The 26,611-nt window shown below is 39.6% G+C and overlaps 3 protein-coding genes across 3 annotated transcripts in view; 1 reads left to right on the top strand and 2 right to left on the bottom strand.

Annotated features, from left to right (window-relative positions):
• Positions 1 to 835: 835 nt before the first annotated feature.
• Positions 836 to 6,978, top strand: LOC137180466 (opsin-5-like). The gene is made up of 6 exons (XM_067585858.1): positions 836 to 1,407; positions 4,586 to 4,791; positions 5,343 to 5,442; positions 5,512 to 5,616; positions 5,699 to 5,922; positions 6,098 to 6,978. The coding sequence occupies exons 1-6, from the start codon at positions 1,263 to 1,265 to the stop codon at positions 6,557 to 6,559; spliced, it is 1,242 nt and encodes a 413-aa protein (XP_067441959.1). The 5' UTR covers positions 836 to 1,262; the 3' UTR covers positions 6,560 to 6,978.
• Positions 6,979 to 10,690: 3,712 nt separating this feature from the next.
• Positions 10,691 to 14,058, bottom strand: LOC137180469 (acylphosphatase-2-like). Its single transcript, XM_067585860.1, has 4 exons — positions 13,912 to 14,058; positions 13,169 to 13,185; positions 11,354 to 11,463; positions 10,691 to 11,248 (listed from the first exon to the last, which is right to left on the bottom strand). The coding sequence occupies exons 1-4, from the start codon at positions 14,006 to 14,008 to the stop codon at positions 11,134 to 11,136; spliced, it is 339 nt and encodes a 112-aa protein (XP_067441961.1). The 5' UTR covers positions 14,009 to 14,058; the 3' UTR covers positions 10,691 to 11,133.
• A 2,800-nt stretch (positions 14,059 to 16,858) lies between these two features.
• The window catches only part of LOC137180470 (equilibrative nucleoside transporter 1-like), a 28,013-nt gene continuing 18,260 nt past the window's right edge, over positions 16,859 to 26,611 (bottom strand). Inside the window, exons 9-13 of the mRNA XM_067585861.1 lie at positions 24,409 to 24,467; positions 23,995 to 24,103; positions 23,808 to 23,893; positions 18,477 to 18,676; positions 16,859 to 18,172 (exon numbers count right to left, since the gene is read on the bottom strand). Of these exons, the coding sequence (XP_067441962.1) occupies positions 18,061 to 18,172; positions 18,477 to 18,676; positions 23,808 to 23,893; positions 23,995 to 24,103; positions 24,409 to 24,467 (566 nt within the window). The 3' untranslated portion in view covers positions 16,859 to 18,060. The remainder of the gene's footprint in view (positions 18,173 to 18,476; positions 18,677 to 23,807; positions 23,894 to 23,994; positions 24,104 to 24,408; positions 24,468 to 26,611) is intronic.

Raw genomic sequence — 26,611 nt, forward strand, 5'->3', positions numbered from 1 at the left:
GCGCGCACTGATACCACAAACCGAACTACGTTTCTCCTTATAAAGAAGCACGTTTCCTTTTATGGCGCTGCCGCTCCTTATATGGTCATCCATCACAAGTTCACGCTGAAAACTACAAACACGTGCAGAGAAGAAGAGAAGGAGAAGAAGAAGGAGGAGGAGGAGGAGGAGGAGAAGCATAGATTTATAAACAGGGTGGATCTAGAGAAATATTCATGGGGTGATATAAACAAATTCAATAAATATCTATATTGCAAACAAGGGAGAAGAAGAAGAAAAACTGTTGAGTATAAGAGCATGGATGCTGTCAGTAATTGCTTAAAGGATTAAATAAACCTTGTACAATCAAAATGCAGCTAATCACCATCATGTGTTTAGTGTCATAAACTTTCCCTCCGTTTGTTAGATGTTTGGTTTTAAAACCAGAGTGGAAATGGAAAGCCAGGAAAAGTAAAATGATTCTACTGAATGTTTGTTGCTCTTTGTTTACTCGTCACTTTATTGTGAGTTCAGGACTTTTGTCCATTTTGGGATCCTGTAGGAATGACTGTTTTTTCCAGTGATCCGATTGGTCAGTGGTCGGGGTGTCGACAGGTTGTAATCTGTAACTCTGACGTCAACGTGCTAACCTGCTGCTCAGCACAGGTTACCATGGTGATTTATGCCAGTTAAAAGTGAGTCGGCTTCATGATATCAGAAAACCTGAGTTAAGCCCAAAGAGAGCTGCTGACACACTGATCTCGCTACAGGCTGCTGTTTGTAATAATAATAATAATATAAGCAGTTATATATATATATATTATAATAGTATAATTTATTTATAAAATAACATAGAATTATAACTATTTACTAACGTTGTGTTTTTGTCTGACTGTAAATAAAGTTTTTGTGTGTGTTTGAGGAGTAAAGACACACCTGGATGCTTCTGACAGGTTATTAACATACGATCAATAAAACATTAAAGATACAGTTCTGTTCTCTATGACCTCAGATCAGCAGCTAGCTGAGGCGTTAGCGCTGTGGCCCAGGGAACATGAAGTCCTTTAAGGTCAAAGGTCACTATGAGGCTGGAGCAGAACGTAAACAGTCAAACTGTGATGTCATGACATCATCAGCCATTCAGCCAATCACACAGCAGGTTTACAGTGTGACCTGTGTGCTGGTCTGAAGCCAGTCCAGGCTCAGGTCTATATTTACCTCAGATTATCAGAGCCATCCTGTCCTCAGACCTCGGACCTCAGACTCTCAGCCTGCTGCTCGACATGTCAGCCGGCAGCTCTGCAGCAGGAGGGGGAGGGGGGGGCAGCACCCCCTGGAGGAACAGCAGCTTCATCCTGGGGGGGGGCAGAGACCCCCCTCTGTCCGACCAAGGAGAGACCATCATCGGGGTCTACCTGCTGCTGCTGGGTGAGTACGAGTACTGCAGCTGTACTACACACTGCAGTACTACTACACACTGTAACTGTAGTACACACTGTAACTGTAGTACACACTGCAGTACTCCTATACACTAACTGTAGTACACACTGTAACTACACAACACACTGTAACTGTAGTACACACTGTAACTACACAACACACTGTAACTGTACTACACACTGCAGTAGTACTACAAACTGTAACTGTAGTGCACACTGTAACTGTAGTACACACTGCAGTACTCCTATACACTAACTGTAGTACACACTGTAACTACACAACACACTGTAACTGTACTACAGACTGCAGTAGTACTACAAACTGTAACTGTACAACACACTGTAACTGTAGTACAGACTGCAGTACTATTAGACACTGTATCTGTACAACACACTGTAACTGTAGTACACACTGTAACTACACAACACACTGTAACTGTACTACAGACTGCAGTACTATTAGACACTGTATCTGTACAACACACTGTAACTGTAGTACACACTGCAGTACTCCTATACACTAACTGTAGTACACACTGTAACTACACAACACACTGTAACTGTAGTACAAACTGTAACTGTAGTACACACTGCAGTAGTACTACAAACTGTAACTACACAACACACTGTAACTGCACTACAGACTGCAGTACTATTAGACACTGTATCTGTCCAACACACTGTAACTGTAGTACACGCTGCAGTACTACTACAAACTGTAACTGTAGTATACACTGTAACTGTACTACACACTGCAGTACTACTACACACTACAACTATACAACACACTTTAACTGTAGTATACACTGCAGTACTACTACAAACTGTAACTGTAGTACACACTGTAACTACACAACACACTGTAACTGTACTACAGACTGCAGTACTACTACACACTGTATCTATACAACACACTTTAACTGTAGTACACACTGCAGTACTACTACAAACTAACTGTAGTACACACTGTAACTGTACTACCCACTGCAGTACTACTACACACTGTAACCATAGTACACACGGTAACTATACAACACAATGTAGCTGTACTACAGACTGCAGTACTACTACACACTGTAACTGTAGTACACACTGTAACTATACAACACACTGTAACTGTAGTACACACTGCAGCTGTACTACACACTGCAGTACTACTACACACTGCAACTATACAACACACTGTAACTGTAGTACACACTGCAGTACTACTACACACTACAACTATACAACACACTGTAACTGTAGCACACACTGCAGTACTACTACACACTACAACTATACAACACACTGTAACTGTAGTACACACTGCAGTACTACTACACACTGCAACTATACAACACACTGTAACTATAGTACACACGGTAACTATACAACACACTGTAACTGTACTATAGACTGCAGTACTACTACACACTGTAACTGTAGTACACACTGTAACTATACAACACACTGTAACTGTACTACAGACTGCAGTACTACTACACACTGTAACTGTAGTACACACTGTAACTATACAACACACTGTAACTGTAGTACACACTGCAGTACTACTACACACTGCAACTATACAACACACTGTAACTATAGTACACACGGTAACTATACAACACACTGTAACTGTACTATAGACTGCAGTACTACTACACACTGTAACTGTAGTACACACTGTAACTATACAACACACTGTAACTGTACTACAGACTGCAGTACTACTACACACTGTAACTGTAGTACACACTGCAACTATACAACACACTGTAACTGTAGTACACGCTGCAGTACTACTACAAACTGTAACTGTAGTACACACTGCAGCTGTACTACACACTGCAGTACTACTACACACTACAACTATACAACACACTGTAACTGTCTGGCTACGTTGTCATTGACAAGTCGCCACCACGGCAACAATGTTGATTACGTAACGTAACCATGGCGTAACCAGATATATAGCGTAGGTGTAGCCGTCGCTATTTCACAGTGTGTTTCCAGTTCATGAAAGTTAACTGTAACATTTTGGTCTCCTAAAAAACTCTTGTTTGGCATTTGGTTCTGATAAAAGATCCTCTCAGGAGTCAGATGTGAACATTTTGTTTTAATGCTTTTAGGCCTGTTTTTCACTAGCGGAAATTAGCATTAGCATTTGCATTATCACTGTTAACCATAGATTGCAAATGCACCGTGCTAACCATCTAGCAGCTAGCGCTATGGTCAACTCCACCCTCTTGTCCAAATATGGTCACTTCTGGCTCCAAAAATCAAACATGGCAATGGTCAAATCCAAGATGGCGACGGTCAAATCACTGAACTACGAGCTAGAAGCTAGGAGGCTTCAAAACGGCAGTTCACAAACTAATGGGTGACGTCACTGTGATTACGTCCATATTTTTTACAGTCTATGGTTCAGTATGAATAGCTGCTAAAAATTTGCCTGTATTGATTAAATGTCGGCTAAAAACTAAACTAACAGGTTCATTTCCACCACTCAAGGACTTCACTCACCTGTCTGTGAAAAACTTCTTTTCTGTCTTTCCTGTCCTGTAGAATCATCCTAACTTCCCTCCGTAAGGGCCCCTGCTGGGAAGCTCTAGCTCAAGTTAAACTGTCCAGCAAGCCAGCACGCATATGTATGACTTTGTAAGACTCCTAAAGAAAGACTTTTCATTTCGGCTGATATTTAACTTTAACAGCTCTTCTGTGAACTAAATTAAATAAACTAAAGTAAGATCTCATCAAATCAGAGTTCTGCTTTGTGAAACACGGCGCCGAATTTATCAAAAGAACTGAGTGAATTCTGAAAATCTGTTTGATAAGTTAATTTACACTTTAAATGACTGACGACAAGGAAAATAAAGTCTTCAACTGTTTTGCTGCTGACGGAGAAAAACGTCCATTAATATAATGTTAAATTTAACAGAGCCAAGCCTACCAGCATCTACTCTCTCTGCAAGATCCTTTATGATTTCTTACGACTCATAAACCGACACGAACTCATTCTGCAAAGATTTAACAGAATTCCATATTAATTTTAGTTCAATGTAAAGTGAGCTCTGTCATCTTTTGCCCTTAATATCTTAAAAAATAATGATGTTTTTTCTGAGGTGACAGTATCTGTGTCTCTGGTTTCAGAACCTGCAGACTGTATCTGTTTCTGGTTTCAGGTTGGTTGTCATGGTTTGGAAACAGCATCGTCCTGTTCGTCCTGTACCGACAGAGATCCTGCCTGCAGCCCACGGACTACTTGACCTTTAACCTGGCCATCTCTGATGCCAGCATCTCCGTGTTTGGCTACTCCAGAGGTATCATTGAGATCTTCAACGTCTTCCAGGACAGTGGGTACCTGATCTCCTCCATCTGGACCTGTGAGGTACTGCTCACCTGAGACATGTTTAGTTTATCTGAGCTACACTCTGAACAGACAGATCGTCCAATCGTCGCAGCTTGAATAAAAAGTCATATTTCTTCTGCCACACTACCCGAGGATATCATTATCTCCAATGTCCATCGCCAATAAGCCCCTATAAATCACCGTACATCACGTTACACTGCAAACAGGAGCTGCTAACAGCTGATTCACATGACTTTAAATGGAGAAAGTATAAACAAATATCGGCGAGAATCACTTGGTAGCTCATAGCTAACTCACTGAATCCATGGCGTTGTTATACTTCCTGTTTACATCCCCTGAAGCAGGATGGGAACTGTAGTTCCAGAAGAGCATGATTATCTCCCAAACAGAAGTAGACAATAAAAATAAATATTATAATATGTAATAAGACCTGCGGTGACTCTGCTGGAGGGTTGTAAGCCAAGGGAGGACATGATGATGTCAGACAGGAAGTACTGACCTTTAGAGAGGCAGAGCCTGAAGCCGGACACACCTGTAACCTGAGCTCACCTGTATTGTATGTCCTCCAGGTGGACGGTTTCTTCACTCTGCTGTTTGGTCTGAGCAGCATCAACACGCTGACAGTGATCAGCATCACACGCTACATCAAAGGATGTCACCCGAGCAGAGGTGAGGAACAAAACACATGCTAATGTTAGCATGTTAGCATGTCATAAACTTTAAATTGTGTGTTTTCAGCTCGTCACATCAGCAGGATCAGCGTGTCTGTCTGTCTGCTGCTGATCTGGATCACAGCTGGATTCTGGTCCGGAGCTCCGCTGCTTGGCTGGGGGAGCTACACAGGCAGGAAGCACACATCATAATCTGTTACCATGCTAAAACTCTCTCTCTTAACTCTGACCTCTGACCTCTGACCCCTCTGCAGATCGTGGGTATGGGACATGTGAGATTGACTGGGCCAAAGCGAACCACTCGAGCGTGTACAGGTCGTACATCATCTCCATCTTCCTGTTCAGCTTCTTCGTGCCAGTGCTCGTCATGCTCTTCTGCTACGTGTCCATCATCAACACGGTGAAGAGAGGAAACGCTCTGTCAGCTGAGGGAGACCTGAGCGACCGCCAGAGGAAGATCGAAAGAGACGTCACCATCGTGAGTCTGATGATGCTTCATCCAGGGTCGGGTTCTGGTTCAGTCCTGATTGGACGAGTCATGCTGGCGACATCATGTGGGGATGATGATGATGATAGTGGCGATGGTGATGATGGTGCTGATGGTGCTGATGATGTTTTAGGTTTGAAGCTTCTTATTGGTCGTCTCTTTGCAGGTTTCCATAGTGATCTGTACGGCCTTCATCCTGGCGTGGTCTCCGTATGCCGTGGTGTCCATGTGGTCAGCGTGTGGCTTTCATGTGCCAAACCTGACCAGCATCTTCACCCGCCTGTTCGCCAAGTCGGCCAGTTTCTACAACCCGCTCATCTACTTCGGCCTCAGCTCCAAGTTCCGTAAAGACGTGGCGGTGCTGCTGCCCTGCGCCCGGGACGCCAAAGACGCCGTCAGGCTGAAGCGCTTCAGACCGAAGGCCGATGCACATGGACGCCTCCGAGCTCCTCTGAACCGGACGGAGAGGAAGTACGCCCCTGAGCACCTGCCCGACCCCGCCCCCGTCCCCAACTCCGGCAAGGGGAGTCCGCCCTGCACGCCGCCGCCAGTGAACAGAGAGGTGTTCTTCATTGACAAGCCCCGCCCATCTGAGACTGGCTCCGAGTTCGAGTGTGAGAGACTGTGATAGACCAGGACTTGAACAGGACCAGCTGCTGTACAATACCTGCTCAGTACCAAACGCTGCGTCACTGCTCCTTTAATGTCATTACTTCCTGCTGTCTGATTGATTTCTGATCAGTGATTGAAGGTTTAAGGTTATTTTCATTTGTGACATCATAAACAAACAAAAACATTTGAGCCACAAACACGTTCAAACAGTTTCCATAAAAACAGAATTTTAACTTTCTTCTTTTGATTGTTGTGTTCATTATATTTTCATTATTGAAAAGATTCTTTTCATTTGATTTATGAATTAATAACTTTCATTTAATTTTTTATCTGTAATGTTTCTTGAGATGATGATGATGATGATGACATGTTACAGTTTCACCTTTACTTTATCCTTTTTGTCTTTTTGTAAATAAATGTATTCTTTTGCATCTACTCGGTATCGTGTCACCTTATGTTGCGGCTCCCCCTCCCCTGCCACAGGACGCCACCATCCCCGCAGCCATGACCCACAACATGGACTCTGAGGTCTCCTGTGAGACAAGAAAGCACAAAAACTCTGAGGAAGAAGCAAAGTTAGTGACATGCATTGATGTTACATGAATGCATACAGATGGAGAGGAGGAGGAGGAGAGAGGAGCTCAGTGCATCATGGGAAGTCCCCCAGCAGTCTAGGCCTATAGCAGCATAACTAAGGGCTGATCCAAGGCGAGCCTGGTCGGCCCTAACTATAAGCTTTATCAAAAAGGAAAGTTTTAAGCCTACTCTTAAACATAGAGAGGGTGTCTGCACCCCGGACCCAATCTGGTAGATGGTTCCATAGAAGAGGAGCCTGATAGCTGAAGGCTCTGCCTCCCATTCTACTTTTAAAGACTGGAGAGTCTTTAGAGACTTGTTAGAGCAGCCTGATAATAAGGAATTGCAATAATCCAGCCTAGAAGTAACAAATGTGTGGACTAGTTTTTCTGCATCTTTTAGGGACAGGATGTGCCTGATTTTTGTGATATTACATAAGTGAAAAAAGGCAGTCCTTGAGATTTGATTTATGTGGGAGTTAAAGGACATATCCTGATCAAAGATAACTCCCAGATTCCTTACGGTGGTGCTGGAGGCCAGGGTAATGCCATCCAGAGTAGCTATATCATTAGATAATGTGTTTCTAAGGTGTTTAGGGCCAAACACAATAACTTCAGTTTTATCTGAGTTTAGTAGCAGAAAATTGCAGGTCATCCAGGTCTTTATGTCGTTAAGGCATGTTTGGAGTCTAGTTAACTGATTGGGTTCATCTGGCTTCACTGATAAATATAATTGGGTGTCATCTGCATAACAATGAACATTTATGGAGTGTTTCCTAATAATATTACCTAAAGGAAGCATATACAAGGTGAATAGAATTGGTCCAAGTACAGAACCTTGTGGAACTCCGTGTCTAACTTTTGCCTTCATGGAGGATTCATCATTAACATGTACAAACTGAAATCAGTCTGATAAATAGGACTTAAACCAGCTTAATGCAGTTCCTTTAATGCCAATTAAATGTTCCAGTCTCTGCAAAAGGATTTGATGGTCAATTGTGTTACTAAGATCTAACAAGACAAGTACAGAGAGAAATCCTTTGTCTGATGCAGTTAGGAGGTCATTAGTGACTTTCACCAGTGCTGTTTCTGTGCTATGATGCCTCTAAATCCTGACTGAAAATCCTCAAATAAACTATTGTTATGTAGAAAGTCACATAACTGATTAGAGACTGCTTTCTCAAGGATCTTAGAGAGAAATGGAAGGTTAGATATAGGTCTATAATTGACTAAAACACCTGAATCAAGAGTAGGCTTCTTAAGAAGACGTTTAATTACAGCTACTTTAAAGGACTGTGGTACAGATAATTATCCTTGTAGAAAGCAAGATGGCTGCTGAGGATATGGGTGGTTTGCTAGGCTCCACTTTTGTCCTTTTTCCTGCTCCTCCCTGCTACTACTCACTGATTTGGCCACTGTTTTCAGAACATGGACAGCCTAAAACAGAGAGGTAATTTGGACAATAGGCACAGAGATAATGGAAATGTTTGCTTACTACTGCTTTGCTGTTGGCTTTTGCTGGTGCCACTTGGACAATGCTTTAAGCCACATAATGCTGAAAAACAAACACCAAAAATAGCCAACTACTCTACATTCCTGAATGAAAGGCCGAGGTTGAATTTCCTCAGACATGGATACTTTGTGATCTACTCGATGCCCTCGGCACACCAAACAAACAAAACACTCGGAGAGGAGGCAAATGGCATTTTCCCAGTATACTACTGATCCTGATCTTATTATCTGGCAATGTACAATTAAACCCTGGCCCATCAACCAACCACTCACCGGATTGTGTACCAGCAGGTGGGCTAACCGGAGGGCAGCTGGATGTGGCGTGGTTTGTTACAGAAAGGATAGATCATCTGGCAGGGGAGGGAGAGTACTGTTGTATGTCAGAGACACTTTTAAATGCAATGAAATCAAACTGGACACACCTTTATAATGTTTAGTCTTAAATGTAGTTTGTCCTTCAAGATGAATTTTAACATTGTAATCTTGCACAGTCCACCATCACATGACATCTCTTTTTATCATGATTTAGATGAATTGCTTAAACTGTCAAATTTTCGCTCTGAATCTCTCTTTTTGGAGATTTTAATATAAATTTGTTAGATAAAAGTTGCAAAGAAAAGTTGGCAATGATATTGTCAAAACATATTTTTCAACAGATGGTAAAGCAACAAGAATCAATCGAATGAGTAAAACCATGATTGATCTGATTGTCACAAACAGGCTCGAAAGAGGTTTCTGACCATAACATGACCCTGATTGTATAGCATCTACCCATATATATCTTAAGGCTGGAGCACCAGACCAAGTAGGAAATTATAGACAAATTTCAATTTTACCTGTTTAAAGTTATTGCAGAACAACTGGTTGACCACCTTGAAACTAATGAACTTATTTATCCTAAACAGTTCGGATTTAGGTCAGGGTACTCAACAGAAACGGCCAGCTGCTACCTCACTGTAATGTAGGAGCAGTGTTTTAGACCTCAAAAAGGCTTTTGACACTGAACCATGACATACTTCTGAACAAACTTAGCACCTCAAATTTGTCTGAGCAAGCAATTGGCTGGTTTGCATCATATCTTGAATGTAGAGAGCAACATGTTAAAATCAATGCATAGTTATCAATCCCCCAACGATCCAGAATGGGTATTCACAAGGCTCGATCTCGGGGCCTCTGCTTTTCAGCGTATACATAAATGATTTGCCAATAAGCTGTAAAAGAGCTGGTTGTCAAATGTATGCTGATGACACAATCATTTATGTATCAGATAAAACTCCTTCTGTTGCAGCAGAGATATTAACAAATGAAATGGAAGGTGTATCCCAATGGCTCAAAAACAATTATCTAACACTTCATCTTAAAAACACTGTGTCAATGTGTTTCTCCATGAGAAGGAAAGCAAAATATAAGTTTATAATCAAAATAGATCAAGAGGAAATAAAGGAAGTCAGTGACTTTAAATTTTTAGGTGTTATTTTGGATTCCTAACTCAAATTTGATAAACATGTTAAAAAGCTAAAGCTAAAGACAGTCAAGACAAATCTGAACTGTTTTAGAATGATAAGACATTACATACTTAAGGCAGCTCAACTGTTCATGCATGCCATGATATTTTCACATTTATCCTATTGTGTTACTGTCTGGAGCTTCACAGTCAACTGTTAAACCCGTTACTTCATTATACAAACAGGCACTGAAAATAATGGATCAAAAACCAATGAAATGGCAGCACTGTATAATTCTGCAAAAGTACAAGCTGCTTAGTTATGACAGCTTAATCAAGTTGTATACAAGTTTTCTGTGTATATATATATATATATATATATACATATATAGTTTGTTTTCTTAGCTTTATTGTTATTATTGTTATATTTTCTGTTTATGTCTTTGTTCTGTTGATGTTCTTGAGAAGCAATAACAAATGAATTGCAAAGTATTATTATTATTGTTATTATGTATTAACTCTTTATAGACTGATTATTAAAACATTATAGTGAGTTTCCACCAATCAGAGGAGTTCACATTGACTTACATTCATTACATTAAAACCAGAGAAGAAGGAAACTTTCACACTTTAATATCATCTCAGTTAGATTATTATGATTATTTTATATTATTATAATTCATTGTATTCAGAGTTTAAAGCCAATCAGCAATCTCCCTCCTTCAGTCACTCGATCTTTAATTATCTCTTCAGTTTCAGCATCCTCACTGTTTCCAGTCAGTCAGAGCAGATTTGAGGATTTTATTGATTACCTTTAAGCACTTCAGGGTTCAGATACTTGCAGTTTAAACTCTGCCACTGCCCCCTGCATGCTGCAGCGTTCATCACAGACACAACCTGAACAAACACCCTGATCAATAATCTGTTCTGCTCAGTCTGTCCTGAGCGGGGTGCGACAGGAAACATCTACTTAATGAACTACTTCCTGTTCACAAATGCAGCTCTGTTCTTCTTCTACATTCTTGATACACACAATGGGAAGTTCCTGTCTGAGCATGCTCAGTAGCGGGTGGAGAAGCCTGGGATCTCCATTTTGGAAATGTCTCTTTGGTTGGAGAAGACGGCTCGGTCGATCCGAGAGCTCGGACTGCCCACGAACTCCAGCCAGTGTTTCCTGCAAACACACGGAGAAGAGAGGAGGACTCAGAGGAAGTTCAGAGGACTTTGGTCAAAAGCTCCACCCCAGACTGAACCAGCATCACTGATTGGTCTGACTCACATCTGGTCGACTTTGTCCAGAGATCCTTGGATTTGACCAATCACAGTCCCCTGTCTGGTGTTCTTCACCCAGCCACTCAGTCCCAGACTCCGCCCCTCCTCCTCTGTGTACTGACAAACATATGACATCATATACATGTGACATCATATACCTGTGACATCATATATATGTGACATCATATATATGTGACATCATATACATATGACATCATATACATGTGACATCATATACATGTGACATCATATATATGTGACATCATATACATATGACATCATATACATGTGACATCATATACCTGTGACATCATATACATGTGACATCATATACATGTGACATCATGTACATGTGACATCATATATATGATATATACAGTTATATACAGTCTCTGACCAATAGGTTTCTTCTGGCTGGAAATGACATAAACATGCGACAAAAGACGGAAAGACATCGTGCTACAGATATAAATGAATTTTTTTAAAAAACTATTTCTGTTTTGTGTTTTTGTTTTTTTCATTTTTATGAAAAACGCCATGTCCAAAATTATTCATACCTGATCTCAGTAATCAACAGCAAAGCCTTTATTTACCATCACAGCAATTAAACGGTTCCTATAATTGCTAACAAGCCTTCTGCATGTCTCCACTGGGATTTTGGACCATTCCTCTTTTGTGACAATCTCCAGGTCTTTGAGGTTGCTATCACTCTGGTCTTTAGTTCCCTCCACAGATTCTCAATGGGATTCAGGTCTGGACTCTGGCTGGGCCACTCTAAAATGTTGATATTGTTTTCTATTAACCATTTCTTGACCACTTTGGTTGTATGTTTCGGATCATTGTCTTGTTGGAAGGTCCAGTGCTGCCAAGACCAAATTTTTCTGCAGACTGCCTGATGTTTTCCTCCAGAATCTTAATGTAGTCCTCTTTTCCCATGATGCCGTTTACTTTGACAAGATTGCCCGGCCCGTTGGCTGAAGCATCACACTCCCACCACCATGCTTGACCATGGGGATGGTGTTCTTGGGGTTGAATCTCTTTTCTTTCACCAAATGAAAGCCACATCCCTGTGTCCAAACAACTCCATTTTCATCGCATCCAACCACAGTTTTGATGACCAAAAGCTTTCTTCTTCGTCCAGGTGAACTTTTGCAAAGGCTATGCGAGCTTTTGTGTGCCTCTTTTGGAGAAGTGGAGTCCTCCTTGGTTGGCGTCCATGGAGACCAGCCTTGTGCAGTGTCCACTGGAGCGTCTGCCTTGAGATGTTGGTACTGGAATTGCTCAGATTCATCAGAGATGGCCTTGGTGGTGATCCTTGGATTCTTCATGGCCTCTCACACCACCATTCTTGCCAGCACAGGGGTCACTTTTGGCTTCCTACCACGCCCTTTGAGATTTTTCACAGTGTGGAACTTGGATATGATTTTATAGCCTCTCTCCATCTTGTGAGCAGCCACAATGCACAAGCAGAGGTCCTCACTAAGCTCTTTGGTTTTAGCCATGACTTGCAATTGACTAGTTACTGACTAGAGAACTACTACATCAGCAATTCTCATTTTATAGTCGATTAGAAAACTCTAGCACAATGTCTTCCCGTCTTTTGTCGCATGCTTATGTCATTTCCAGCCAGAAGAAACCTATTGGTCAAATAAAAATTCACTATAAATCAAAATTTGGCATGGGTATGTGGGTAAGAATAATTTTGGGCTTAACTGTGTGTATATATATATATATATATATTATATATATATGTATATATAATATATATATATATATATATGTATGTATGACATCATCATCACCATCATCTTCATCAGCTCACCATTCTAAAGCAAACACCTGAAAACAGACAAAAGAAACATTATCAATAAACATGATCAATACACACAGAGATCATGACATCACAGTAACAGCAGATAATCAATAAACACAAACAGTGACGATGAGGTCACAGCTGATTTATGATACATTGTTTGACATAATTTGAATTAAAAAGTAGAAGAAATAGATTTTTAATGAACATGTTATTTCTACAAACTGTTGATTTGTCAGATTAATTTATATTATAGATTATATATAGACAGTGGATCAATAGATTATATTTAGACTATAGATCTATATAGATATAGCTTATATATAGACTATAGATCAATAGAATATATATAGACTATAGATCAATAGAATATATATAGACTATAGATCAATAGATTTATATTATAGACTATAGATATATAGAATATATATAGACTATAGATCAATAGATTTATATTATATATAGACTATAGATATATAGAATATATATAGACTATAGATCAATAGATTTATATTATATATAGACTATAGATATATAGAATATATATAGACTATAGATCAATAGAATATATATAGACTATAGATCAATAGAATTATATTATATATAGACTACAGATATATAGAGATATTATACATTATATATAGATTATAGATCAATAGATTACACATGTCCATAAGGTTATATGACGTCATACAGACACGCTAACAGACACGCTAACATACATGCTAACATACATGTGACCTCTGACCTACCCTGCACGTTCCCAAAAATCTCAAAATCAACAGAAGTGAGTTTGTGTTGAGACATGACGACGTTCAGGAGAGAAAATATCAGCACAGTCAGAAACATGTCAGTCCACCTTAAATTAACTCTGCAGCTCTGATTATTTTTATCCCTGCTATTTAAAACATGGCTGTCAAAATAACAGCACCACTTCATCCGCAGCAGCTTCCTGTAATGCCTTTCAAAATAAAAGTATCACATGCAAACATCAATTTAGCTGCGATTGTTGTATGTTATTTTGAAGGTAATTTATATTGTGGTCAGCATAGAATACTTCCTGTCAGCACTTGACAGAGTAAAAGACACATTCCTAAATAATTAAAACAAATAAAACTAAAAATCACAGAGACAGAAAACATGACAAGAAGAAATTAAAAAACAGGTTCTTCTGTGTTTTGTCTGGGGTTACAGTTAGGGGGGTTAAGGTTAGAGTTAGGGTTGACTCCAAACTGGAACACAGCAAAACCAAATTAGTTAATGACGTTAATGACATTTCCTTACTTGGACATCAGTCCCGGAGTTGGGGGGTGTTCCCCAGAGATAAAGCTGAGCTACTGAAACACACAAAGTGCTCTTAAGGGAACCTGTTGTTCCTCTTCTCCTTTCCTCAAAGTTAGGTTGTAAAAAATAGGCAATGAATGAAAAGTGCAAAGCAAGCTCTTCCCTACATGTTGCAGGCTGTGCTGTGTGTGTGTTAGGGTTAGGGTTAGGCTGTGCTGTGTGTGTGTTAGGGTTAGGGTTAGGGTTAGGGTTAGGGTTAGGCTGTGCTGTGTGTGTGTTAGGGTTAGGGTTAGGGTTAGGGTTAGGGTTAGGCTGTGCTGTCTGTGTGTTATGGGTGTATAAATAGGCAGAGGTCTGTCTGCATGTTGGCACTTGGTTTTAGCTCAGTAGTCAGCGCAGTCGTCTCTGATCTGGGAGACTCCAGTTCAAGACCCAGTGTGGGGACTTCCTTCATAAGGTAGTTTATTCATAAACACTTATTTTAACAGATTAATATCCTAAATTAAAAAGAAATAAAAATTTTGAAAAACTGGATTTTACACCTATTTACAGTTTTATTTGAATACAAATACAAATATAAATAATTTTGCTGCCTCAACAAATATAGATACAAATACAAATACTGGGCTCTCTGCACATCCCTAATCTAGAAAACCCTCTAGAGCTGAAAACAACATTCTGGTGGCCTGTTTAAAATCTTCCTCTTGAGTGCATATTCTGTAAAATCTCAGCAGTTGTGACTTTATGTTTGGGATGGTGGCTGGTTTTGTAGAGCAGAGCATGAATATCTGTCTCCTTAAAAAACACTTTGATATCCAGTTTGTTGGAGTTTTGAAAATTCTGGCGCTTATATGTGATGGTGTCCAGAAAATCCACAGAGGTCATGCTGGTATTAGATTTTAGTTGTATGGATTTGTTGTGGTTGTTCAGAGTGGGTTATGGTCAGAGTACATATATAGAATATTATATTATATTATGGTTTACCCTGATACGTATGGCACTGTGTAAATACAGTAATTATCATGCTAAATGCTTCATTGTGTTTTCTCTTGTGCATTAATATTTATATTTAAATAGTAGATGTTTTTTATTTATATTGCTATTTACTGTTCTTAGGATGACAGAAGGGTACAATTACCTTGCATATCTCAGGATAGATATGGCATTTTAGTTCATTGAGCATTATTGATTACATGCAGAGTCATCAGCGATCAGCTGCCAAGGCCAGCAGGTGGCGCTGTTGGTTTCCTTTAAGTGTGATTATCCTGATGTGATTTAGTTTGGAGACAAACATTTGTACTGAAACAGGGCTTTTAGGTCATTGTGGTCAGGTTTTGGTAGAAATATTTATTTCATTATGTTTATTTCACGCTTACTCCACTTTGTTTATATTAATGTTATCTATATTAGCACAGCTGTGGTGTTTGTGATATCATTTGGTTAAACTGCCAGTCATTGCTGATCAGTAAGCTGATTTTACTTACACCAACACCTCAATAAAGCAGAAAAGACCCTAATCAGAGTCGTCAGTCTGGTGTCCTGACTGACACTCAGTGCTGTCAAATATTCACCAGCTTGCAACAGAACTTTGAGAACCGTTGTCTACAGCGATGTTCAAAGTGTTTCAATACAAATAACTCTGTGTCGACCGTCTCTGGACAGACTCCTCGTCCTCTACCTGCAGACGGCTGGTGGGCGGAGTTGGGTTGTCAGGAGGATTCAGCTCACCTGGACTGACTTCTATATAAGCTGGAGGCAGTCAGTCAGTTGCTTTCTCTCCTCTGCCTTCCACCATGTTGGTTTTGGTTGTGTTTAGTTTCATTTATCTTTTAGTTATGTACAATAAATCTGATATGTGGTCTCCCCTCCTTCGTCCAGCCTTCAGCCGGGTTGTGACAACTCTCAGAATGAACCTTATTATATTATTATTACATCACAATATATATCTTATATTTGTTATTTATGTGGCTCTCACAGGGACTGTACATGAGAGTAGATTTAATAAACCAGCTCATAGGTATTGATCACTAATCAGTGCCTGTCAGGTACTGATCACACAACTGGACTGTCAGAACATTTCACTGTATTGATTATATATGTAAAACACTAGATACTTCATAATATGTATATTGTACTTATACGTTATGTAGTTCAGACATCACGGCTGCCAGTCTGAACTATTGTAAAGTTTAAATTGTTTTTGAAAGTCATCTCTTTAATTTATGACTTTATTTAAATATTTCTTTATGTTTTCAGACCCATCAGTGTGTCTCTGGGACACCAGCAGGATAAATCCAGTCTGATGCTATCATTTATAAAGTGAAGAGCCTCATTAATGCAGTGAAACTGTGATAAATACAGTTAAAATGTAATAATTTTTTACTGGATGATAGAAAACAGCAAAACATGTTCATCTGGTTTGTTTACATCCACTCAGGAATCTTTATTTTTGTGGAGACTGTATTGTTACAAAAAACAAAACAAAAACATGTTTATATGTTAATGTACAACATGTATCTGTTAATGTCATGTATGTGCTTCCTGTCAGAGGTCTCATGTTGGTGCAGTCAGTCTTAAGCCACCATCAGGACAAAATGTCTCTTATCCATTGAAACCAGCTTGTTTTCCAGCAATAAACAGGTAATTTTCCAGTTGAACCAGTAATAAACAGATTATTTTCCATTAACTCACAAAACAATCTGTACCCAGCTGTCTCAGCAGTTATGGAAATGTTAAATGGAAATGTTAAAATGGTGAGCACATTTAGACTCATTAGAGACTGTTTACCTCATCATGCTGCAAATAGTTTTATTCACTTGATGATCTTTCACATTTAAGTCATTGTTTTACTTCTTGGTTACAAGCAGCATATACAACTATCAGGCCTCTTATAATGATTTATAATTGAGCAATTAAAATTCTGGACAGGAAACCAATAAGATCACAGCACTGCCATGTTCTTAAGAGATTAAATATGTAATGTTTTGAACATTTTATTTCAATTCAATTTTATTTATATAGCACGAAATCATAACAAAAGTTATCTCAGGGCTCTTTTCACGTAGAGCAAGTCAAGACCGTACTATTCACTAACCTTAAACTCATCTATTAATGCCTGAATAACCACGCTGCTCAGGTACTCAGTGAGGTGATGGTTCCTCTCAGGGTTTCTGGCTTAGTAACACAATCAGCGTCTGCTGGGAAGTGTAAGGAGCCCTTTAGTTGTTTGTGTTTTGTGCTGCTTTGTATGTACTTCATTGTAGAGCTTTGTGTTGTAATGTATGCATATGTACTGTTGAGGTTTGTGCTTTGTGCTTAAATGTATCTATACTGTATGTATTGTTGAGTGTTGTGCAGTTTTATATTAAAAGCCCATCTGGGGACGAGCATTACAAATTAGCTCAGGCTATAAATGCTACGGTATGTGGCATAAGTTCATGCTATATACTTGTCCCTATACAAATGAACATTAAATAAATAATAAACCGGTTAATTTCCAGTTGAACCAGTAATAACCTGGTTATGTTCCAGTTAAACCAGTGATGAACTCATTATGTTCCAGTTAAACCAGTGATGAACTCATTATGTTCCAGTTAAACCAGTGATAAATGAGTTGTTTAAACCAACGCTCTGAAGAGGAAGGACAGCGCTGCTCCGAGCGCCAACCCCAGAGACAAGAAGAAGGCCATGATGGCGCCGGCTGTTTCTGCTTCATGAGGAAGAACCTTCCTGTAGATCAATGACACGAAATATAATTCATAAGCAATATCATATTTAAAATATTTCATTAACTCAACGTACACTGAAAACCTTTAATATAAAGTTTGATTGTTATAAAAAGTGTTTCATGGCTGGATTATTATCATATTATGATGATATTTGGTTAATATTATTATCATATTATGGATATTTGGTTAATATTATTATCATATTATGATGATATTTGGTTATTATTATTATCATATTATGATGGATATTTGGTTATTAATGGGGTGTGATGGATTGATGACCATCAGGTGAATCAGCTTCTTACTTTGGGCCATAGCACATGCACAGACTGGCCAGGTATCCGTTGCTGAAGGCAAACAGCACCATGAAGACGATGAACCAGGCGTCATGGTGGAAGAAGACGGGTAGGTGGAGGCGGGGCTGGACGTTACACAACATGAAGAGCGGCACGAAGACGATACGAGCGGCGATGGCCAGCGGCAGCAGCAGACTGTCCTTCCCTGGCTGGTCACATAACGTTACACAACAGGAAGAGAACGCACACAACAGTTAACCATCGCAACAATATCCATTTTATTTTAGGGATGTAGATCTGATCATGTGACACAGACTGGGCAACAAAACATGTGATCAACAAGAAACATTCAAACAGCTGGAGGATGCGAGTGGCAACGATAAAGAGCTTCACGTCTCAGACCTTGAATGATCATGTATGATCTTGTATGAACATATAAAGGTCATAAATGATCTGAGGATGCAACATGTGACTATAAAATGAATTCCTGTCTGGCTGAACTACATCAAGGATCAATGAAATAATATAAAAATATGAATAAAGAACAGCTGCTGCTTTTCCAGCTGGAATCTATATATGCATATAAATCTATACATCTACATCTAAATATACACAGTATATATGAATATCTCTATATATTTTGTTTAAACATGGTTTTGTTTTAACGTCATTTTGGTTTAATGTTGTTTTGTTTTAACATTGTTCTATTTTAAGTCCGTTGACCATGATGGCCTCCTAGAACAAACCTCCTGTCAAATCATTCACTTTCCCTCTTAGTTGTTTGAGTAAGACCTTTATTTCTACTACTTAGTAGTTGGGTAACAAGGCCTACACAAGACTGAAGAATGGAAACATCAAACTCCAAAACGAGAATGGCAAAGCAGGCTGCTAGCAATGCTAGCATGGCTAGCAACAACAAGCTGGCTAACACCACAGAGACTCCAGAAGCGGGTACACCTGATCCTGTGGCATTGAGTATCCTGACAGAGTTATGACCCACTTTAGACAAGGCTATGCGTGAAATGGCTCAGGTTAGCAGTATTCTGCAGGATCAAGCAGATGTCTCAGTGGTGAAAACCTTGCAGGCCAAAATGGAGACAGATGTTGCTATTATCAATGACAGGCTTGTCCAAGCAGATGCGCGGCTTATGGATTTGGAAGTGGCTTGATAAAGAAGCCAAAAAGAGAGCCTGACAATGTGAGGAGCTTCAGAAAGTGGTGCAGGACATGGAAAACAGAGAAAGGTGTCTCAACCTTCGCCTTGTGGGTGTGAAAGGGTGCTCCGAAAGTGGCAACCTAAGGGAATTTGTGAGAACCATCATATCCAAAGCACTGGGCATACACCTATCAGAAACTGAGTTGCAGCGGGCACACTGCTCTCTGGCCCCAGCACCTGATGAGGGACGACCACTGAGGCCAATCGTTTTTTCATAGTTATTTGGAGAAAGGAGAAGGTTCTCACAGCTGCAAGACAAAGATATCAAGACAAGAGGGGAATTGTCCGGAATGACTAAGATCTCCTTCTTTCCTGACCAAAGAAGTGGTTGAAAAGAGGTTTGCTGATGTCAGGAAGAAACTTCATGACCCTGACATCAGATTCATGTTGGCCTACCCTGCGACTCCTTGTGTCACATGGAAGGGAGAGAGGAAAAGCTTTGAAGACCCACGTAAAGTGATATATATGTACATCTGAATATTATGAGTATGTTATATCATGAACAGGTATATCTGATATGTCACTAGCAGCTAATGCTGTGATATGACCACCTACAACTGGATTTGTTCTCTGGGAGGATTATAACTCCTGATTAGTGCAAACAACTGTAGCCCTAACTTCTATGAAGAACACTGGGAATAATGCAGTCACTGGAACTGGGATAGTAGACTCATAAACAGACAAAACTGTGATAAACGGGATTACGGCCCCCTGTGTGTAAACTCTGGTAGCTTCAGACCAATTAGCTTAGTGAATGTGGACTGTAAGGTGCTCACTAAAGTTTTGTTTATGAGACTAGAGAAAATCCTATTGATAATTATCCATTCAGATAAAGTGGGTTTTATTAAGGGGAGGTCCTCTTCTGACAATGTTAGACGGTTACTTCACTTGATGTGGTTAAGTCATAATAATGATACACTGACTGCTGCCTCCTCACTCGATGCTGAGAAGGCATTTGATAGGGTTGAGTGGAGTTTTTTTATTCAGTGTCTTAGAAAAGGTTGGGTTTGGGAGGGGCTTTCTTTATTGGGTTAAGGTAATTTATGTGAAACCTAGTGCAGCCATTGTTACAAATGGTCTGATTTCCCCATTTTTAGGCTCTCTAGATGCACAAACAGGGGGTCCCCTTTTCTGTTTACATTATTTATTGAACTATTAGCAATAGCCGTAAGAAAAGAGATAAGACTTGAGGGAGTACAGGAGGAGAACATAAACTTTTTCTATATGCTGATAACATTCTTTGCCTAGTTTGAGATCCAGCATCCTCTAACCAGGCTCTTCTGGATATAACTGAAACATTTTCTCAGATTTCTGGCTACAAAGTCAATGGGCACAAATCTGAGGTTATGTCTATATCCAAGGTATGTCATCCAGCTATGGTTAGGGCTGGCCAATTTAGGTGGTATGAAGTATGTAGGGGTCAAATTGTGCACTGATATTGCGGATATAATACATATTAATATGACTAGTCTTCTTACAAAGATAAAGCACAGTCTACAATGGTGATTGCACCACAGTGCAACTACTTCAATCAATCAATCAATCAATTTTTATTTATATAGCGCCAAATCACAACAAAAGTCATCTCAGGGCACTTTTCACATAGAGCAGGTCTAGACCGTACTCTTTAATTTACAGAGACCCAACAATTCCCCCATGAGCAGCACTTGGCGACAGCGGGAAGGAAAAACTCCCCTTTAACGGGTAGAAACCTCAAGCAGACCCCGGCTCTTGGTGGGCGGCCATCTGCTTTGACCGGTTGGGTTGAGAGAGAGAAAGAGAGAGGGATTATTACTTATCAATAATGCTGCCTATAACAATACCTGGAGAATTTTTCAAACAATACAACCAAATTATAAAAGATTATTTATGGGAATGGGAAGAAACCAATGATTAATTTATAAAAACTTTATATTATAAGAAGTAAAGGTGGGCTTTCCCTGCCTAATGTAGAGCTGTACAGTATTGCAGCATTTGAGCTGGCAAGACACTGGATCATTGAGAGTAATCACCTAAGATGGATGGGAATAGAACAAAAGGTTACTTCCCCCTTCAGTCCAACTGAGGCTTTTTCACAAAATACCAAACCTCAGAATAAGCCTGGGAGTTGAGAGACCAATCCAATTTTACAACACTCAAAGAATGTCTGGACTAAACTTCACAAATTATTTAAAAAATCACAATATAAGCAGATATATTCTTCACCCTGGAATAACCCAGCAGTGGGGAAAAAGTAATTTATTGGGATTATTGGTTATCAAGTGGTATAAGAAATATTGCTGATCTGGTTACTGATAAACATTCAAATCTTATCAAGAACTCAGTTTGACCTAAAAGATGAAGCAGACATCTGGAGATATTTGCAAACAGGAAGTAGTTTGGGGAGTGTAGTAAAGCAATTAATATGGTACAGCTTTATTTTAAGTTACCAAAAAATAATTATTCAGCTTCCACCGTTTATAAGATGGCTGCTAATGCAATATATGGCAACTCTGAGAAACTTATAACTTAACCATATAAAAGCTTATATGGCAGAAGGATTTGATTTTGGACATTGATAAGGACTCTTGTGCAAAGATCATTTCCAGTGCAGGCTGGTTCACAAGAGAAGCTTGGAGACAAAATTTATACACTATAAGATACTTCATCAATATTATTTTACAGTTTGCCTGTTATGCCTGTCAGGCATGAGGACACTTTTAGCCATGCCCTCTAGTACTGTCCTTCTGGAGAGAGATAAACAAAACAATACAGGAGTGGCTAGGTGTACCTATGCCTGAATCAATTCATCTTTGCCTCTTGGGGGACAGGTCGTGTTTACCCTTAACAGGGTTTATCTCAGCTGCTAGAGTAATCCTCTGTAACTGGAAAAGCCAAGTTAGAGCTGAGTACAGAGAGTAGGTTAAGTTAATGACAGAGAATTATAGCCAACCTGCATAACTGTAAAAAAAATCATATTTGCTTGTCCGGAATCAGTTTTTGTTTTTCATAAAAGGAGAAAACATGCCATAGGAGTCATTCATTACACTTCTGAGGAATTTATTTGCTTTTTGGATCTATGTCTCATGTTTAATTCATATTATGAATATTTCTTTTGTTTTTTTAATGAATTAACATATAGGTAGGAGTGGGCTCTTGTTTTGTTTTGGTTGTGCCACAGGGACTTTTCTTTTCTTTCCAGGTTTGATCTGTAGACTGCAGAGATGACGCTGTGCTGTTGTTTAGTCTGTGCTGTTTTGGTTTTTGTTTATTTGTGTATTTTTTGACTTTTGTACTTATTTGTATTAATATTCCTTAAAAAACTCAATAAAAACTTCAATTAAAAAAACATTGTTCTATTTTACCTTTTGGAATTACTGCAAGTCGTATTTCTCCTCCTCAGTCTGTCAGCTAATCACAGAGACCACACAGATATCAACCCTCCATTAATCTGGTGAGACAGTGAACACACCGTCACCTGTCGCATCCTCTACTTCCCGTCCTGTGTCTCCCGGAGCGGCTCTCTCTCTACCTTCGTGTGAGATGGTGTGATTGGAGACAGGTGTTCTGGAGTCAGAGCGGAGCCCCACCAGCTGCAACCCGATCCATAATCAAGACCTCTGCTTATACTCAGCCCTGCCAGATGGTAGCCTCTACATCAGTTAGTCTATGCTTCCAGCCTTTAGTTATCCTGTTGTTGCCTGTTATCTTTAGCCTGATGCTGTTTCTCCTGTCCCCTGTCATGTCAGCCCTGCTTCCCTACCCTGGACCTCTGCTCTATTCAGCTCTCTCAGATCCCACTCCAGACCTGCTGACCTCGGCCCCTAACTCCCCTTGCCCCCAGCCTCAGTTCCTGGTTCCCAGCTTCCAGCCTGAGCTTCCCCTGGCCTGCACCCATCTTCTCCATGCCTTTCAATAAACATCTTATTTACCTTATTCCTGTCTCCTCGTCTGAGTCTGCACTTGGGTTCACCTACTGAATCTCAAACTGTAATCCCTTATACTACTGTTACTGACAAAAGTAATGATATTACTGTGAAGCTGCAGCCAGGTGGAGACGCTGTATGAACCGGGGTTAATGTCCCACAGAGATAGATGGTGTCTTTCTGGATTATTAACCAAATGATCTTTAAATGTGAACTCACCCACATACGGACAGCTGTCAGGCTCCGCCCCCCCCAGTCACACAGATTAAAGAGCAGGAAACAGCTGACCGGGATGAAGTACAGGTCTGTCAAAACATAAAGTCGCACTGATATTATCCACAGCGGGCTGACCAATCACACGCAGCTACAGGTGGACTGTCTGTCATGTGATGGGCGGTGGACTCACCCCAGGAGCCTCTGTCAGCTATGGTGGATTTGGTGTCGGCAGTGATGGCGGGAAATGTGCCGATGGTGATGGTGAAGGTGAAGCAGACGGACAGAGCCAACAGCCAGACCTGAAGCACAACACAGGTTCAGGGATCACGTCCTTTATTTTTTATAAAATATAAAAAATGAATAAATAAATAAAGCTGAACATTCAGATCCAAGATTAACGTCACATATAAACTGTTTCCACTCAAACTCCTCAAACTCTTTATACAGAAACATTTTCAAACAAACAAACTGGTCCTTTTCACAAAATCACCATTGATTATTGATTGTTTTCTGGGGTCAATCATCATTGATGATCATGATTCTAATTCTCAGCAGTGATTATATTGATAAATCCTTGAAAATGGATTGATTTTCTTTGTCTGACCTTCTTAAAGATTTTCAGCATGGAGACGTTCTGACGATCATTCTGCTCATCTCTTCCCTCTGAAGAAGAAGAAGAGAAGAAGAAGAAGAGAAGAAGAAGAAGAGAAGAAGAAGAGGAAGAAGAAGAAGAAGAGAAGAAGAAGAAGAAGAGAAGAAGAAGAGAAGAAGAAGAGAAGAAGAAGAAGAGGAAGAAGAAGAGAAGAAGAAGAAGAAGAAGAAGAGAAGAAGAAGAGAAGAAGAAGAAGAGAAGAAGAAGAGGAAGAAGAAGAAGAAGAGAAGAAGAAGAAGAAGAGAAGAAGAAGAGAAGAAGAAGAGAAGAAGAAGAAGAAGAAGAAGAAGAGAAGAAGAAGAAGAAGAGAAGAAGAAGAAGAGGAAGAATAAGGTTCAGACAGTTTTAAGGAAGTCAAACGGTCTCAGTGTCTACTTTACAATCGGGCCGTTAAGAAATCCTTAAATGTTCAATAAAAGATCAATAATCTCTAAGATGAATAATTTGACTTCAGATGACAGAAACTGTGTAATGAAGTTATCACCAATTATTGGTGATCACGTGAGCTTCGAACTCAATCTGCAAACTAACCAAAACTGAGCTGAACTAAACCACACTAAAACTGAACTAAAACTAAACTAAACTAAATGAAACCTGAGCTGATCCTAAATACAGTTTTATTTATATAGGACCAAATCCCAACAACTCTTTAATCTACAGAGACCCAACATTCCTCCATGAGCAGCAGCAGGAAAAACTCCCCTTTAATGGGAAGAAACCTCAAGCAGAACTGGACTCTAGGTGGACGCCGTCTGCCTCGACCGGTTGGGTTGAGAGAGAAAGAAGGACGGAGACACAGAGAAGCAGAATAACAATAATAATAACAATAACAATGATAATAATAATAATAGAAATATGACTAATAATAATTATTATTATTATAGCAGGCATGGGCATCAGGCAGGACGCCCACACCTAACAGCAATTCTATGAAAAACAGACCGCCGGTATGGACCTATCCAGCCAACTCTCATCACTCTCAACAGTAAGACTCATACTTTCGTGAAAGCATCGGAGGTGATAAACTATAAAACTGAGATCAAGCCCAAGTTAGATGCTAGGCTCACGTCATTGACTGTCATCGCTGAGGACTAAGCTGTCACCTCTATGGAGGCCTACCAGCAATTACAATAACAGGTAATAGTTAGGCCCATATGGACTAAATAGCCTACATTTATATATATTTTTACATTTATTTTCTGTTAATTGGAAGACTGTGGACTTGTAAAAGGCCCTTAATCTTGGGCCTTTTACACACCAATCACACCATCTCACATAGGAATACCAATGGCTCCACATTTTAGATACCTCGGTAGAGATATATATTAATCTATTAACAAAATTGTATCAAAAAACTAAAAGAGGCTAAAGAAAGCAATATCTAATGAATGACATAGATGGTCATCACTATTAATTCCTCTTGCAACCCATATTTCTGTGGTAAAGCCTCATATACTACCAAAAGTAAATCTTTATGTAAGCATGATTCATTTGCCACCACCACTTGGATTTTGGGAGAGGATACAGGGTCAGGTTTTTAAATTTATATGGCAGGACCAACATTCAAGAATTAGTAACTCTACTATCCAAAACAATAGAAGGGCAGGATGTTGATCTATTCCCAATTTTGTAATGTATTATTTTCTTCTTTCAAAGATGTTCTCTTTTCCGGTCTGTCTCATTGTCATACTATATCATACTAAAATTTTGACCAATCTTTGCTCACTCAATATATGTTTGGAAGCACATCACTAGAATAGGACAATGGGACACAAAATGGCAATTTAATACCTATCTTTAGGAACAACCTATTACTTTTAAGTGGTAAACTGTCCACATTCCCCCACTGACAAAAACAGGGAAACACTGTCCAATATTTATAATGAAGGTGGCCTCAGATCCTTTCAAGAGCTCAAACAAACCTTTAACTTTCCTGGCACTTCATATTCTTTTACTTACATTTGCGCACTGCAATGCGCACTTATGGTGTCCCAATCAACCTTTGTCTACTCATCCTTTATGCATGTATTGAGCTGCACAAATGTTAAAAGTGGTTTTGTTTCTTGTCTATACAATAAGTTGCAAAAAAAGTCAAATGGACCCTTTGGCAATGTCACTGTTTGGAAGTTTTATTTAAAAGATTTTGACTTAAGTA

Source organism: Thunnus thynnus, chromosome 3 (assembly GCF_963924715.1).
Source record: "Thunnus thynnus chromosome 3, fThuThy2.1, whole genome shotgun sequence".
Classification (NCBI taxonomy): domain Eukaryota; kingdom Metazoa; phylum Chordata; class Actinopteri; order Scombriformes; family Scombridae; genus Thunnus; species Thunnus thynnus.